The sequence below is a fragment of the Hemiscyllium ocellatum genome, chromosome 5, assembly GCF_020745735.1.
Source record: "Hemiscyllium ocellatum isolate sHemOce1 chromosome 5, sHemOce1.pat.X.cur, whole genome shotgun sequence".
In the NCBI taxonomy this organism is placed as follows: domain Eukaryota; kingdom Metazoa; phylum Chordata; class Chondrichthyes; order Orectolobiformes; family Hemiscylliidae; genus Hemiscyllium; species Hemiscyllium ocellatum.
In genome coordinates, this window is record NC_083405.1 from 54,830,677 (window position 1) to 54,849,035 (window position 18,359).

The 18,359-nt window shown below is 40.0% G+C and overlaps 1 protein-coding gene across 2 annotated transcripts in view; it reads left to right on the forward strand.

Moving 5' to 3' along the window:
* The window catches only part of LOC132816034 (cytoplasmic dynein 1 intermediate chain 1), a 282,803-nt gene that overhangs the window by 208,499 nt on the left and 55,945 nt on the right, over window positions 1–18,359 (forward strand). For both annotated transcript variants that reach the window (XM_060825446.1, XM_060825447.1), the window contains 2 exons: window positions 6,491–6,637; window positions 12,526–12,639. In XM_060825446.1, coding sequence (XP_060681429.1) covers window positions 6,491–6,637; window positions 12,526–12,639 — 261 coding nt within the window. The remainder of the gene's footprint in view (window positions 1–6,490; window positions 6,638–12,525; window positions 12,640–18,359) is intronic.

Consider the following 18,359-nt stretch of genomic DNA (forward strand, 5'->3'; position numbering starts at 1 on the left):
CCCCAGACGTGATCGATGATGTCATCCACCGCATCTCCTCCACTTCCTACTCCTCCGCCCTTGAGCCCCGTCCCTCCAATTGCCACCAGGACAGAACCCCACTGGTCCTCACCTACCACCCCACCAACCTCCATATACAGCATATCATCCGTCATCATTTCCACCACCTTCAAACGGACCCCACCACCAGAGATATATTTCCCTCCCCTGTCAACGTTCCAAAAAGACCACTCCCTCGTCAGGTCCAAACCTCCCACCAACCCAACCTCCACTCCCAGCACCTTCCCCTGCAACCGCAAGAAATGCAAAACTTGCGCCCACACCTCCTCCCTTACTTCTCTCCAAGGCCCCAAGGGATCTTTCCATATCTGCCACAAATTCACCTGCACCTCCACACACATCATCTATTGCATCCGCTGCACCCGATGTGGCCTCCTCTATATTGGGGAGACAGGCCGCCTACTTGCGGAACGTTTCAGAGAACACCTCTGGGACACCCGGACCAACCAACCCAACCACCCCATGGCTCAACACTTCAACTCCCCCTCCCACTCCACCAAGGACATGCAGGTCCTTGGACTCCTCCATCACCAGACCATAGCAACACGATGGCTGGAAGAAGAGTGCCTCATCTTCCATCTAGGAACCCTCCACTCACGAAAGGATGAACTCAGATTTCTCCAGTTTCCTCATTTCCCCTCCCCCCACCTTGTCTCAGTCAAATTCCTCGAACTCAGCACCGCCTTCCTAACCTGAAATCTTCTTCCTGACCTCTCCACCCCCCACCCCCACTTCGGCCTATCACCCTCACCTTGACCTCCTTCCACCTATCGCATTTCCAACGCCCCTCCCCCCTACCTTTTATCTTAGCCTGCTGGACACACTTTCCTCATTCCTGAAGAAGGGCTCATACCCGAAACGTCGATTCTCCTGCACTTTGGATGCTGCCTGAGCTGCTGCTCTTTTCTAGAAACACATTTTCAGCTCTGATCTCCAGCATCTGCAGTCCTCGCTTTCTTCACCTTCAACATATTGTCTAGCTAACACCAATTGTTAACCTGAGAATGCAACTTTTAAAAATAAGTTTCGTGATTTACACATGAAAGAAGTGAAACTATCATGGTTTTCGAACAGATGAAAGACTCAACAGACAATCAAGGTATTTTTCAATGTATAATTTCAGTTACATCACACTGTAAATTTTTGCTATAAATTCTGTGCCTTACAATTGTGTCCACCACAACCACCTGATGAAGGAGTGGCACTCTGAAAGCTAGTGTGCTTCCAATTAAACCTGTTGGACTATAACCTGGTGTTGTGTGATTTTTAACTTTTTTCACCCCAGTCCAACACCGGCATCTCCAAATCATGTACACAATTGATGTCTTGGTCTTTATATTGTTCAAGACATTTTTCTCATTTATCTCAGTGCAAGTACCAAGTCCAGGATACCTCTATTTGCTCTGATGCTGCATTAGGTCTCTGAGAGGATTTTGTCTGCCTGGTAGGAGTAAACCTCTTCAGAAGCTTTGCAGCCAGCAATAGAAAGGAAGGTGATCCACATTAGTTGAAGCAATCTGACTTTTCTCTTATATTTTTATACAAGATAATTTAACCCCTAATTTTAAAACTGCCCCCCTCCCCCAGTTCTAGACTCACCATAAAAGGAAACTTTCCCACATCACACCATCTACCTATTTTTATCTACACAATTAACCTACCTCTACTACTAGTTATGACATTTTAAACAAGATTCTTCCCTACCTATCTTGTGTCGTTGCATATTTAGCTACAATGCTTTGAAACCCTCAAAAAAATAATTGATATAAATTTTTAAAAATTGATGGCCCAGCACAGATCCCTGAGGGACTCCATGAGTCAGATCGTGCTAATCTGAAAAAAGTTGAAGGACATCGTATGCTTTATGGTGCATTAGTTTATTTTCCTCTTATCAGGTTCACTTGGCTCAGTGAGTCAGCTAAGTAGTCTTTTTTTAATGCTCAGATTTCTTGGATTTCCTTGTCTTTTTAAGCAACTTGATATAGTTCTTCTTGGTGCTAGGTTTGATTATCTCATTGAAATTATCTCGAACCAGAGCTTTGTGCTCCTAGAGTTCTCTTGGAATGGAATTAGCTGCATGATCAGGGTATTCTGTTCTGGTCTGTAACTTGATTGATATCAATCAGTTTAAGATAAGGTTTGCATGTTGCTGCTTAGGAATTTCTTTGGACAGTCTTCAGATCTGTTCTTGGGTTTAGGCTTGAAATGAAAGTTCAGCTTGGGCGAATGAGCCATTGCTGAATATGACATTCAGTAGTAGGTTGAAGCGTGTGGCACTGGAAAAGCACAGCTGGTTAGGCAGCATCTGAGGAGCAGGAGAATTGACATTTTGGGCATTCTGCCCTTCTTCAGAGCAAATAGAGGCATCCTGGACTTAGTATTTGGCCTCAGATAAATGACAAAAGTGTCTTGAGCAATATAAAGGCCAAGACATCAGTACTGGGCATGACTGTAGTCCACAGAATGTTATTTGGGTCAGATAGACTACATCTTGATGCACCAATCAGGCACCAGTGCTTGGGGCAGGGTTGCATCCATGTAGTCTTGACACAATCTTTAATGAAAGAAGCATTGAGGCGCAGCTGTTTCTCTACATAGAGTTCCAAAGTATACATTCATTTTCACTGCAGTTTCTAATTTCATGGTTTCTGAGCACCCCCTTCCATGCCAGGCTGTCATGATCAACTCGGGCACTGAAATTGCCGAGGATGATCTTTTTGTCCTTGAGAGGAATTTTGAATGGTTCATGGAGGTACGCAGAGAACTGTCACCTGGTTTAGAGCATAAATGCTGATGTGAATTGCATGTGGTTCTCCTTCAAGGAGAAGGCACAGGGAGATGATTTATTCAGAATGCCCAATTGACTGGCTTTAAAGTTTGGCGGCAATAATTTGAATCTGACACCAAAGAGATGTTTTCAGTTTGAGGTCTACATGACCAACAGAGTGTGTAGCCAGAATTTTGTCAGCCTGCCTTGCTTTAAAAAGCAGATCACATGCATGGCGGCTGCTTGTCAGGCTAGTTAATGGGTCACTAGGGCTGAGCATCAATGAAGGTGGCTGTTGTTGTCAGAGTTGAGCATTGTTCTCATATCCAAAAGGCAGAGTTTCAGAACTTATCTTTATTTTCACCTTTTGAAATGAGGTTGGGAGTTTCTTTTCTCTGTCGCAGTTTGTCCGCTCTAAGAGATGCCTGTTGATTGCAATAACCCAAATGGGTAGACAAACATTTGTTTAACACCTCTCTTTATTTCACAAGCAAGCAATGCAGCCCTTCAAAATATTGTTTCGTTGCTCAGGTTACTATTTATTGAAGGTATTGCTTCTGGGTCGTGTCAATATTCTGAGCTGCCTGCATGCAGCTCATTTAATGACTACCATTTGTTTTGCCCCTTTAGTTGTGTTGGAGGTTGGGTTCCTCCCTTCCTTCTTTTGCAAAGATAGAGTACACTTTGTCCCCACTCTTTAATCCTAGACCTCGTTCATCGTGACCCAACAAACTAGAATGATAGCAGTGCAATTATCGTTTGGATTCAGAATTTTCATCTCCTAGGTGAGCTACTGACAAAGATTTGAAAAGACCCTCTTTCCTCGTTTTATGCACATAACTGAAATATCAACAATCTACATCCATGGGATGTAATGTTGCATCTCCTTGGTCACAAAGATGATGGTTGCTTTGGTCTTGTAAGCTGCTTGGAATCCTTCTGGCTTGGCCATTTTATTTAGGGAAGACATCTATCCAGATAATGTAATGTTCATCGTTTCTCTCCTCACTACATTTTGCCCATTAGCTGAGATGATGTGGTGTTTGAGCCATTGAGGAGAGTTGAATGTAGATTAGGACCAGTGATTCCATCCAGTCCAATGAATGGAATTCAGCTGATTGAAAGTACAATAGCACTACCTCTATCTTAACACCTGATACTTTTCAAGGAGTTGAGGGTGTAAGCATTTGCTCAGGCAGCGGAGCAAAAGGCAAAGTACATTTTTCTTAACAAATCATTAAAATTCCAATGTAAAGCTAAACATGGGATGCAGTTGACGGAACAGGTTCATCTTGGTATCCAATTAGTAGCGGCGTACCGTAAGGGTCGGTGTTGGGTCCACTGCTGTTCATCATTTTTATAAATGACCTGGATGAGGGCTTAGAAGGGTGGGTTAGTAAATTTGCGGATGTCACTGAGGTCGGTGGAGTTGTGGATAGTGATGAAGGATGTAGTAGGTTGCAGAGAGACATAGGATGCTGAGCTGGGCTGAGAGGTGGTAAATGGGGTTTAATGTGGACAAGTGTGAGGTGATACACTTTGGACGGAGTAATCGGAATGCAAAGTACTGGGCTAATGGTAAGATTCTTGGGAGTGCAGATGAGCAGAGATATCTCGGTGTCCATGTACACGGATTCCTGAAAGTTGTCACCCAGATTGACTGACAGGGTTGTTAAGAAGGCATACACTGTTTTGGCCTTTATTAATAGAGGGATTGAGTTCTGGAACCAGGAGGTTATGCTGCAGCTGTACAAAGCTCTGGTACGGCCACACTTGGAGTATTGTGTACAGTTCTGGTCACTGCATTATAAGATGGATGTGGAAGCTTTGGAAAGGGTGCAGAAGAGATTTACTAGGATATTGCCTGGTATGGAAGGAATGTCTTACGAGGAAAGGCTGAGGGCCTTGAAGCTGTTCTCGTTAGAGAGAAGAAGGTTTAGAGGTGACTTAATAGAAACATGCAAGATAATCCGAGGGTTAGATGGAGTGGACAGATAGAGCCTTTTTCCAAGTATGGGGACGGCAAACACGAGGGGACACAACTTTAAAGTGAGGGGAGATATGTGTAAGACAGATGTCAGAGGTAGTTTCTTTTCTCAGAGTAGTAAGGGTATGGAATGTTTTGCCTGCAAAGGTAGTAGAATCGCCAAGTTTAAGTGCATTTAAGTCGTCATTGGACAGGCATATGGATGTACATGGAATAGTGTGGGTGGGATGGGCTTCAGATTAGTATGACAGGGCGGTGCAACATCGAGGGCCGAAAGGCCTGTACTGCGCTGTAATGTTCTATGTTCTATTTCTAGAAGAATAGAATTGAAAGAATCTACACTACATTTAGGAATACTGTGAAAAGTTTTGATCTCTATGTTGGGAAAAGGGTACAGAGCCACTGGTAAGATGCAGTACAAAATTACAAAAATGGCCCCAAAACTGAGGAGTAATATCTAGATTGTGCTGAGGCTGTTTTCTCAAAAAAAGTTAAGATTGAGGGATGACCTCATAGAAGTTTTTTTAGTAAAGAATGTAGATGTTTTAGCTGGGGCACTTGCAGTCAGGATCGAAAGTAGAGTCTGTAAATAAGATGATTATTAATCAATTTATGAGAGAATTTGGGAGAGTTCTTTAACCTGAGTGGTTGGGCTATCATATTTACTTTCATTAGGAATGAGGAGAGTGTGCCTGCTTGGCACACTCTCCTCATTCCTGATGAAGGGCTTATGCCTGAAACGTCGAATTTCCTATTCCTTGGATGCTGCCTAACCTGCTGTGCTTTAACCAGCAACACATTTTCAGCTGTGATCTCCAGCATCTGCAGACCTCATTTTTTACTATCATATTTACTACCATATGAAGCAAATAGCATAAATGCCCTTCAAGGGGAAACTATCATCACATAAAGCAGAATGAAATTAAAGGTTAAGTGGAAAGAATTAGATTGTGGGTAGATGGGAAGATGGTCAGTTTGCAGTAACATAGACCAGTTGGACCAAACAATCTGTTTTTGTGCTGTTCTATCTGTTGAAAGAAGCGACGTGCCAGCACAATGATACCTATTTGGCATCTAATTTGAGAGGCATACAAATCATACTGAGGGAGACGAATTGTAACTTCATAGATAACTTCTTGCATAACATTTCTCCTTTTAATAATCATTCTTTCAGGTTAGATTACAATAAACTACTTCTGGATCCAGGGGATTTTGTTCTTGAAGTTTTAATTCATATTAGAAAATTAGCCATTCAAATTTAGTTTTGGTTATTGTACTGTTGATTCTTAATTTAGCATTGATCTGGATATTCAGTAAAGCAGTTGATGAAAATTTGGTGCAATTGCTAAAAATTTTGTATCTATACCTTCTTGGTTCCAATATCTGGAATAATTGCTATCCCAGATGTTCTAAAAATTCCAGTGTTTTTTTTTCAAAGATACAATCTGAAATGAGCATGAAGAAGTAATTAGAGAGAATGAAATAAATGACTTACATAAATTATTTGTAACACCACCAGAGGAGCTTAAAGAGTTCATTCTTGTAATGCAAAATAATTTATGTAGTTTTTCCTTCATGATTCTGCTAGGACTTGTTGATATTGAATATTTATACAGAGTGTGTATAATTCTATTTGATGAACCCAATGCTAACAATTGTTTATTGGTTATGTTTAGTCTCCTGTAATGTCGGTCTGCTTTGCCCGATTCCATCCAAACCTAGTTGTTGGTGGTACATACTCTGGACAGATTGTTCTTTGGGATAACCGCAGTCACAGACGAACTCCAGTTCAGCGTACACCTCTTTCTGCCGCAGCTCACACAGTGAGTAAAATATTCTTGAAATCTGAACACTTTATTGAGCTGTTTCTTTTTCACCTCTCCATTGTAATTCATTCAGCAAATAATTATGCATGTTTTTTTGAAGAATGGGGATTTCAACACTACGCATCCAGTCCCTTACATTATATATCCTTTACATAAGCAGTATGTCTAATCTCAAGTGATTACCCCTGAATGTGGAGATGAGTATAATAATGTGTTTATTTAAGTATAGTTTCATATTAGTAAAGTTAAATGTTGAAGTTAGTATAATTTGCAGGTGTAGAGTTTTGGTTGATCGATATCCATGTGTACAAAGGTAAAAATCTCACAACCCCAAGTTATGGTTCAACAGGTTTATTTAGAAGTACTAGCTTTCAGAGCACTGCTCCTTCATCAGGAAACTAGTTACATGATGGAGCAGTGCTCTCACATGATGGAGCAGTGCTCTGAAAGCTAGTACCCTGTACGTCCAAATAAACCTGTTGGACTATGGCTTGGTGTTTTGTGATTTTTAACTTTGTCCACCCTAGTTCAACACCGGCATCTCCACAATATCCATATGGTAAAGGAAATATAATTTGCGGATAGCTTTTCCATTTTGGAAATGGAGCATCATGATCAGATGAAAGGTTGCAAGCAGAGTTTTTTCATGCATTGTGGATTGATACAGCTTAAAGGGAAGCAATTCAGCCATTGTCTGTCTGCTGGCTCTTTGAAAGTATTAATCTGAATAGGGCCATTCCCTACTGTTTTCCACTGTACACTGATTTTTTTTTCCCCTTTTCAAGTATTTATCACCACTCTTTCAGAGTGTATTTGAGAGCATAACAACTCCCTCAACGTTGCCCCCTTAACATTTTTTTTCCAGTGTAGCCACTGATTATTTTTGGAGTCAGTTGTTTGAGATCTATGTCCTCTAGTTACTAACTGTTTCCAGCAGCAAGACAGTTTCTTCTTATTTATTCCATCAGAGCATTTCAAGATCTATTGCACCTCTATCAAATTAGATTAGATTCCCTACAGTGTGGAAACAGGCCCTTCGGTCCAAGTCCACACCGACCCCCCAAGGAGCAACCCACCCAGACTCATTCCCCTATGTTTACCCCTGACTAATGCACCTAACACTACGGGCAATTTAGCATGGCCAATTCACCTGACCTGCGCATCTTTGGACTGCGAGAGGAAACCGGAGGAAACCTGGGAGAATGTGCAAACTCCATGCAGACAGTTACCCGAGGTGGGAATTGAACCCGGGACTCTGGCACTGTGAGACAGCAGTGCTAACCACTGAGCCACCGTGCTACCCCAAATCTCCCTATAAACTTAAAACTAAAAACTCCAAATGTTGTAAATTGAAACAGAAATTGTTAGAAAACCTCAGTGGGTTTGGCAGCACTTGTAGAGAGAAAAGAGTTAACATTTCGAGTTCAGTGACCCTTCTTCCGAACTGTTGTGAAAATGGGTCACTGGGTTTGAATGTTAACTCTGCTTTTCCTTCACAGATGCCACTAGACCAGAGTTTCTCCAGCAGTTTCTGTTTTTGCTTCCTTTATATATTTAACTATAAAGAGAACAATCCGAGGTTCTCTGGTTTTTCCACATGTCTGAACTCTATTAAATTTCTGGTATAATTCTAGTAAACCTCCTTTGCACACTATGCAAGGCTTTAACATCATCTGAAACACAAATGATCTAGATCCTTGTGTACTGGTATAATTTCAAAATTTGTAAATGATACAACATGTGAAGCATTGTGAGGTGTATAGAACTTCAGATGACATGAACAGGCTGGAGGAATGTGTAATGTATGAACAGATGGCCAATGAAGTTTAGCATGGAAAAGTAATGTTAGTTGGATGAAAACAGAGAAACAATATGAGACGTAGGGGATGCTGGATTGGAGGCATCTGTGTCTACGTGCACATAACTCATTAAACTGTCAAAACACATTGAAAGCATCCATGTATCCAGGGCTTTAGTGCTGCAGAAATTGAGTGCAAGAGCATCATTGTTTCGGATTCAGCTAGAGTATTGTGAAGGCATTGTGTAAACAATTTTTTATTTTTCTTTATTTTTGAATGTGGACTGAAATGGAGAAAAAGTAGTGAGTCCAGTTTTGCTAGGACTCCTTGATATCATCCTTGGAGAAAATTGCTGTTTTGTTTTGGACAGTCAAACTCACTTGACTTCTGTAGTTCAGCTCTTTTTGTTTTTGCTTGTTTTCCTCCAAGGCTGCAATGAGGCCAGAAGCTGAGGCAGGCTAAACAACAGTAAGCAGGTTATTGGTGAGCATGTGCTGCTTGGTGGAACTCTTTATGACTCATCTTTTACGTTTATGATGAAAGTAAACTGTGACACAAATTTAATGGGTTGGAGAAATGCGAACAATTTCCTTTGGAGAGAAAAAAGCTGAGAGGAAATTTGATAGAAATGTTAAAAGTCATAAGGGGTTTAGAGAAACTAATGCAACTTGTGAAAGAATTGAGAATGAAAGAGCACTGATTTAAAGTAACTGGCAACAGAAACAAAAACCACGAGAGGTAAACATTTTCACAGAAAAGTGATGTAAGGTGGAATGCATTTCTGAAAAGTGTTTGGAGCTTTATGAAATTAAAACATTCAGAAAGAAATTAGATTGCCTTCTGAATAGGAAGCATATGGAGAAATACTGGGAGAAGACAACAGCATGGTGCAGAGAGCTGGCAGACATGACAGGCTGAATGGCCTCCTGCACTGTAACAATCCTGAGTCAGATGCATCGTAAAACAAAACTGAGATAAGGTCACATGAGAAATCAGTTCACAAGATCAAAAGCTTGGCAAACATGCATAAGGAAAGAATCCAAAGTTTGGGGTTAAGGCAGCTGAAGGAACAATCACCATTAGTGGAACGTGTAAAATTGGGGATGCTCAGGAGACCAGAATTAAAGGAAGATATGGGAGTGTGCAGGGCTGGAAGAGATTGTAAATATAAAGTGGTGAGGCATGGATAGATTTGAAACCAAGAATGTGTATTTGAAGTCATAGTGTCTTCTAATCAAGAAATGTAGGTCAACATTTACAGGGATGACAGGTGAATGTGACTTGGTGAAAGCTTAGAAGGGATTTGGATGATCTCAAGTTTATGGCAGGTTGAATGTGGGAAACGAAACAGATTTGCATTGGAGTTGTTGAATCTAGGTGTAATAAATGTACAAATGACATCGACAGCAGAAGATAAACCAAGGTGGACACAGTTTGATGATCTGTGTGCAAAGCAAGGCAGTGATGAGGTGAAGGAACAAATTACTGTAGATGCTGGAATCTGAACTGAAAGCAAAAATTCTGGATATCACTGCCAGTCAGGCAGCATCCTGGATTGGATCTATGGCCAGAAGTACATCAGGTCAAGATTGGAAACAAACTAATGGAGTGCCAGCTTGTTGCACATCAGAGGGATGGAATCACTGAGTAGGAATTGGAGTTTGGAGCAGAGACTGAAACAAAGGCTTCAATATTCCCAGTTTTTAATTAGAGAAAATTTGCCTTGTCCAGTACAAGATACTAGAAACACAGCCTAATAATTTAAGCACCACTGAAAGAGTTGAGAGGGGTAACAGTGAGGTAAAGCTAGGTTCCATCATTGCACATGTTAGAACAAATTCTGCTCTTTTGGATTATGTCACCACATGTTTGAGAAGTAGGAGGGGACCAAGGAGAGAGCCTCTCAGAGTATGAAGTATAGTGGTGTTAAAGCAGAAACAAGCCATTGCAAATGATTCTTTACCTACTATTAGATAAGAATGAAGCTAACTGAGAGCAGCCACACAGTTGGAAATCTGTGGAGAGACATTGGAAGAAGGTGGCTTGGTCCACCATATCAAAGGCTGCATATGGGTTGAGAAAGGAGGGGAGAGCAAGTTACTTTTGTTAGAATATCATTTATCATTTAAGTGTCAGGTTGCTACTGTGGATGGGATCTTGAAAATTGACAAATTGGCATGTGAAAGTAGAGAACTGGTCATTGAATTAGAAAGCATGATGGCAAGTGTGGGAAGTTTGAGGGTCAGTAGTTTAGTAGGAATAGGGTCAAGGAAGCAGGAGGTAGATCTCAAGGCCATGATGAAGCTAGAAAGAGCATATGGGAAGATGGTAAATGAACTTGTGAAAGACTTCAGGTCTAGGTGAGAGACTCACTTTTGTTTAATCTGGTGAAGTCGTGGAAAGGTGCAATGTGGAAGAGGAAGCTAATTGGATGGAAACGTGGAGGAAACGACTGATTGGATGGTCTTGACCTCAGCGTCGAAAAACAATCCAGGAGCTACTCGCTCTTGTTCTTAAATGTATGAGTGAAGAAGACAGTGGAAAAAGTTTAGAACATACTTTGCAGAAGAGAGCTGGTGGACACCTTTGCATTCCAGGATGGTGATGAAATAGCAGTATTAGCAGGTGATAACACAACGCAATAGTATTTTATGTGGTTTAGCCAGCTCTGGTAGTGAATGGCTAAATCAGAAATTTGCTTTTCTTGAACTTAAGGAAGCACGCGAGGGGAAATGGCCAGGATGAGAGACTGCAATTACATTATTTGGAATGAGGACAACAAAGAGAGTGCAGTTGAGAAAAGTAGTAGCTGCAGTAATGTTTTAGCTAATGGAAGATCATAGGCTAGATGTTGAAACTGATGTATAACTCAGTATTACATAATGTTATTTATAGTTCCAACAGGATTCATATATTTGTCAGCTAAAGTTGTACACATGAATCTAGGTTGTTATAATTTTCAAGGGTAATTGGTTTAAAGGGTGAACAAGTGAGACAGCCTTCACAACTTGTACTGCTTCTTTCAGACATTTGTTTGTATGTACACCTAGGGGTCTCTGTTTGTGCACTTAATTTAAAAGTGTACTGTTTGTCTTATATTGTCTCTCCTAACTTTTCCTATTTAAATTAATCTCCTTTATAGTTACATAGGCATTAATTTATGGAATACAATAGATGAACTACACAATATTTTCCCTTGACATTGAAGGTTTGAATTCAGTATTGAAGCTTTGCCAGTGTCCATATAACATAATCTTTAAAAAAAAATGTGTATTTCCTATCCACAGAGCTTCCTCTTGCTGTTGAATATTTTCCACAATTTTCTGGCAATCTTTCCATTATAATTTCTCGTGCCTACACTTATGATGGAAATTGTAAATGTGTTGAATTGTAATTGTATCCCATTTCTATTGTGGTGCCTTTGCAGCAGTGCTTTGTTTTCCAGTTTTTCCAGCATTTGGAGGAAAGAAACTTTGGTGTTTTAATTCTTACTCTTTGCTTTTTAAATTACTTTATTCAAATTGCAAAAATTAAAGTAATAAAAGAATTAAATGAAAAGTCTTTGAGCCAGCATAAATGTATGCAAATTGTTACACCATAAGCAATAGCACATCATATGACTGCATGCATTATGTTCGTGTATGAAAACATAAATGAGAATTTTTGCCATGATCATTTCAAATATTGTGACTGATTCTAACACACTGTTGTTAAAATTATGTAAGGATCAAAGAAACCAAGGTTCTGAAACCCAATATCCCAAGGGAAAACCTGAACTACAAGGCTGTATGGAACATGAGGGCAAGTTATGCAGTGCACACACAAATACACACATGCTGAAAAACCTTGCTAGATAATGAACATGACAAATAAGTTGCATTTTCTTGAATGAAATTCAACGCTTTACTTTGAAATTTGAAATTTTCTAACATTGTTTGCATTTTAGGTCTTTATACTTGCACTATATTGAGATCAGATTCTAATCAAAAGTAGCATCAGAATATTAAGATTGAGGTTTATTTTAATTAGATCAGAATATAGAATTACACTTTTCAGAAAGTTTTATTTTTGTACTTTTTGTTTCAGCATCCTGTGTACTGTGTGAATGTTGTTGGAACACAAAATGCTCACAATCTAATCACAGTTTCCACAGATGGAAAGATGTGTTCCTGGAGCTTAGATATGTTGACTCAACCACAGGTAAGCTAATTCCTCTACTATCTATCTGGCTGAGACTATATATTGCTAGTAACTAATTACATCAATTATCTGCATTATTGTAGTATAATTCTCTATATATGCATTATAATACATTAAGAGATCCAAGGGAAAAAAGTATTTTTTGACAGTGAGCAATGTAGGATGAAAGTATGCAGTGTGATCCTTTGTAAATATATTGTTGGTCTATATTAAGAGAAGTATTTTAGCTTTGGAATAGCACCCTCTACTAGCTGACTGTAGAAAAACATAAATGCACATAACTGTTGTTATGTCTTTGCAAGTGTAATTGGGCAGTTCTGTATAGGTGACTGGGTAAGGTAATGGTTCTTAAGTAGTTAATGTTCATGGTACATTGATCTCCATCCAGTGTGAAGGTGTCAGTTGTTCAATGGAGGAAGTCGAGATCTGCATGAGTACACACAGGGAGCAAATCTATGCTGCGTAGCTCCCAAGCATCCTTAGTAATTATTTCCAGCAAGTTAAGAAAAATGGTATCTTTAGCTAATATATAACAAATACACTATGTGAGACAAGAGAATATTTTGTTCAGATTCAAGCATGGTTTATCCTCAGGCTCTAGACCCAAGATGGAGAAAGGATGATTGGTATATAGTGAATCTCCTAAACCAGAATACCATATGCTGGAAGAAGTAAGTCCTGAATGCACTGACTTTTAAGAAGCCCTATCCACATCAATTAAAACAGAACAGGCAGAGAGTGGAACACGGACATTGGTTAGGCCACTGTTGGAATAATCCATGCAAGTCTGGTCTCCTTCCTATTGGAAAGATGTCGTGAAACTTGAAAGGGTTCAGAAAAGATTTACAAGGATGTTGCCAGGGTTGGAGGATCTGAGCTACAGGGAGAGGCTGAACAGGCTGGGGCTGTTCTCCCTGGAGCGTTGGAGGCTGAGGGGTGACCTTATTGGGGTTTACAAAATTATGAGGGGCATGAATAGGGTAAATAGACAAAGTCTTTTTCCCTGGGGTCGAGGAATCCAGAACTAGAGGGCATAGGTTTAGGGTGAGAGGGGAAAGATATAAGAGACCTAAGGGGTAAATTTTTCATGCAGAGGGTGGTACGTGTATGGAATGAGCTGCCAGAGGATGTGTGGAAGCTGGTACAATTGTAACATTTAAGAGGCATTTGGATGGGTATATGAATAGGAAGGGTTTGGAGGGATATGCGCCAGGTGCTGGCAGGTGGGACTAGATTGGGTTGGGATATCTGGTCGGCATGGATGGGTTGGACCGAAGGGTCTATTTCCATGCTGTACATTTCTATGACTCTGACGTCTTGGATGAAAAGTCCCACCATCAAGAACTGTTGGCCAATCTCATTAGCCAGCAGCTTTAGCAGTTTCAACAGACCAGAAGTGAGTAGTTTCTGCTCCTGACATTGAGGTGAAGTGCAGGAAGAACTCTGGAAGATACTGAGAAGGATATTAGATTAAATTAGATTTCCTACGCTATGGAAACAGGCCCTTCGGGCCAACATGTCCACACCAACCTTCCAAAGAGTAACCCACCCAGACCCATTTCCCTCCCCTATATTAACCTCTGACTAATGGCTAACTAATGGCTAATTCACCTGACTAGCACATCTTTGGTGCCTGCAAAGGAAACCCATGCAGATATAGTTAGAATGTGCAAATTCCACACAGACCGTCTGCCCAAGATGGGACTCGAATCTGGGTCTCTGGCACTGTGAGGCAGCAGTGCTAACCACTGAGCCACATTGCGGTCCCATATGTCTTTGGATTATAAGATGGGTGACAATTAGAGAGATTTGGGAGGGAGACAGGACTGTGGAGGACTGGATTTTGGAGGACACGTGGAAGCAAGGGACTGTGTCGGGTGACACTCGTTGATATGCAACTCCTCTCACTCCTGCCTTTTGAAAGCATTTTAAAAATGGGCTTTGCACTCTGGTCTACTTGCCACTGCTTTGCATTTCCTGTTGGTGGAGGTGGATTTGATTTAAAGGTCTTGATATTACAGCTTAAGGATGGATGAACCAGCGATGCCTTGCCTTGTCTGTACTATGTGACCTATATTATGGTCAACAGCTCCGTGATGGATGTGCAGGAGGTGGTCATGACACTTGACTTGTTTTGTGAGTCCCTCTACTGAAAAATGCCTTGAGAGAGCTATAAAATCCAGCTTAAGATTTCATATATTAACCTAGTGTGGATTTTTTAAAAATCCTTTTTTCTGAGATCTGTGAAGATGCACTGATGTTTGATGCATGAATTGGCATGGAGGGGATAGGTAAGACCTTTTGAATTTGTCTTTCAAATTGTTCCGAGTACAGCATAATGTTCTTAGCTCTCCCTGAGGTTTGTGAATCATGAGTCATGAAAGAGTTGGCCTGACATCGTGAAAACTGCAAGGTGCTTATGAAATGATTGCTCCCACATCAGAGCTGGTCAGGTTGGGGGTGGGTTCAAGGTGCTGGGTCACTATCTGCACAGCAGCAGGACCTCCTGGTAGAAGTGAAGTATCAGAGAAACTGCCTTTTCAGGTCTTCTGTCCATTCCTATCACAGCTACAACCTTAGGAATTCATGTCCAGTTCAATCATTCTGACCTGTGCCAGGACATTTTAACAAATTTTGGTTATCATCTGCTTGTTGTCTTTGATCGGGCAACTGGAAGCAGGAAAATAGTACAATGCCTCATTTGAAGAGCCACAGCAAATCCTCAAATTTTAGAATACTTATCCTCTTGTCTGGTGTAACTTTTCCGATCTGATTCAAATTACAGGTTTTTAAAGGTTTTTTTGATGTATCTGTGTTTTTTTAAAACTGCTTTGTTGTTAGCATTCCTGCTTTTTTAATGCCTTTATTTCTAGTCACAAGTAACAAATTTCTTCTCTTGGATATTGCAGATAATTGGCTTGTTTGAATGTTTTTAAAGGGACAACATCTTTGTTTATAGATGGGATATTCAATCTTTGTGAAAATCTTTAATGTTTGTGAGTTGAGAAGATTTACAACACCAATTATATTTATTTAGCATCTTCAGTGTAGTGGAATGTCCCAAGACAATTCTAAAGGACATTATAAAACAAAGTATGACAATGAATCACATAAGGCAATATTTGGTCAGATGACCAAGTGTTTGGTCAAAAGTTAAGTTTTGATATGTGTCTTTAAATGATGTTAATGAGCTGGAATGGTGTAGCCCACGAGATCATAAGAGAAAGCAGCAGAATTCGACCTCTCAAGTCTGCTCTGCCTTTTGATCATGGCTGACATGTTTTCAACCCATTCTCCTGCCTTTTCCCCATATCCCTTGATCCTGTTACCAATCAAGAACCTATCTATCTCTTTTGAAATACACTGAATGACTTGGCCTTTACAGTCTTGTGTGGCAATGGGTTCTACAGAACAGCCATCCTCTGGCTGCAGAAATTCCTCAAATAATTCTAAAGGGCCGTTCCTTCACTCTGAAGCTATACCATTAGGACCTAGTTGCTCCTCCTGGTGGAAACTTCTTCACATCTGCTCTATCCAGGCATCTCTGTAAGTTTCAACCAGGTTCCCCCCTTCATCATTCTAATCTTCATCGAGTACAGACCCAGAGTCCTCAGCTGCACCTCATACACCAAACTCTTCATCTCCGTGATCATTCTTATAAACCTCCTCTGGACCGCCTTTAAGACCAGCACATCCATCCTTAGATATGGAGCTCAAAGCTGCTCGCAACATTCATAAAGTGGTCTGACCAGAACCTTCTACAGCTTCAGCAGTACAACTCCAGCCCTCTTGAAATGAATGTTTACATAGCAATTGCATTCCTAAGTGCCAATTGAATGGAATTTCAGAATTTAGAACTAGACAATTAAAGGTGTTGTCACCAAATGTGGAGTAATTGTGATTGCACAGTTTACATAGTGTTTGGTTTGTCATTATTCTTTATGGCCCTGAAAAATATGATATCTCATGGCTATACTAGGAATCTTTATCTGATGTAATTAATCTTTAAACTCTGATGAATTTAACACACATTTGCAAATCATATGATTCAAGAAATTGAATTCTAAATATACGATGTAAAAGTGCTATTGTAAGGCTATTATAAAGCTAGTATTATGGAAATGGCAATGTTTTTGACAAAATGCACATTTATTCCACCCCGCTTTCATTTTTGTGTACTTGATAGATGTGTAAACTGAAGTAATTTCTGTTAATAAAGGATAATAAAATCTGTTCAGTAATTAGCACTTGCTGTGCTGTCCAGTTTAATGAAGAGTGTAGCATTATGTTTTTATGACAGGCATGACATGTAATCTGAATTGTCCAAATATGTATCAGTCAAGAATGGAAAGTAGAATTCAAAAGAATGACATCAGTGTGCAGATGTGCTCCTAATAAGTACCTGTTTTCATGTGTATATCAAAACCTCAACACTATATAATTTTAAATTTAAATAAATTACAGTTTACAACAATTGCTTAAAAAGCCTTTTTTTATACCTAAATAGATTTGTCATTTTAAAAGCTGTATTCCATAATCTATTTATTAATTAATTAGTGAATTTTAGAAATGTTCCCTAATGTTAGACTGGAGAGTGCCACAGCAGATGATAAAATTGCTTGATTCATTATTTTTTGCTTAGAGTATACCTGGTCATGATAAACACAGTCTGCATGGTATTTCCTGCTGTCAATAAGTCACATAATTACATTTAACTCTCCTATTTAAATAGTCTATAAACGCCATAATCTCTGTAATTTTTGACAGCAGTCCAAGATCTTCAAACTCTCTTCATCTATCAGTAAGTTTATTACTCCACCTTTTGACAACCATGCTTTCTACTGCTTCATGTTAGAGTTATGGCATTATCTACCTCCATCTCTGAAAGTATCTCTCCTCTTGGTTTGTGTTTAAAACCTATCTCTTTGATCTGGATCCTGATTAAATATTAAACATAGACTGCCTGATGCATGGGGAGATGTTTTCCAAATCAGCAAATGCATGATATGGAGGAGATCCCCTGCTAAAGAGTTCATCCAGCTCATTAGGCATGTGTCCATGCAGAAGATCTTTCAAATTAGCCAGAGAAACATGGGTATTTCTGTAAAAGTGAAGCTCAAATGGTCGAGGCTTGGGTAATATTGTAGAGCAGAGGGACCTAGGAGCTCAGGCACACAATTCTTTGAAGTTTGCATTATGTATAGACAGTGGTTAAAAGGGTATTTAGCATGTTTGCCTTCATTGCTCAGACCTCTGATTATAGGAGTTGGGAAATAATGTTGAGGAGCTACAGGACATGAGTGGGGTCTCTTCTGAAGAATTGTGTGCAGTTCTAGTTGCTCAATTATAGGAGGGATATTATTAAGCAGAATGTTCAGAAGAGATATACCAGGGTATTGCTGGATATGGAAGGTTTGAGTTATAAAGAAGGGCTGGATAGGTTGGGACTTTTTTCAGTGGAGTGTCGGAAGTTTATAAAATCATGGGAAGTATAATTAGGGTTAATGATGATTTCCCTAGAATAGGGGAATTCAAGACTCGGGGACATATTTTTAAGGTGAGAGGAGAGTGATTTTAAAAAAGACATGAGGGGCAAATGTTTTACGTAGGGTGGTTCGCATGTGGAAAGGTGGATCTGGATCCAGTTACAACATTTAAAAGACATTTGGAGCATTACATGAATAGGAAAGATTTGGAGGGATATGGGCCGGGTGCAAACA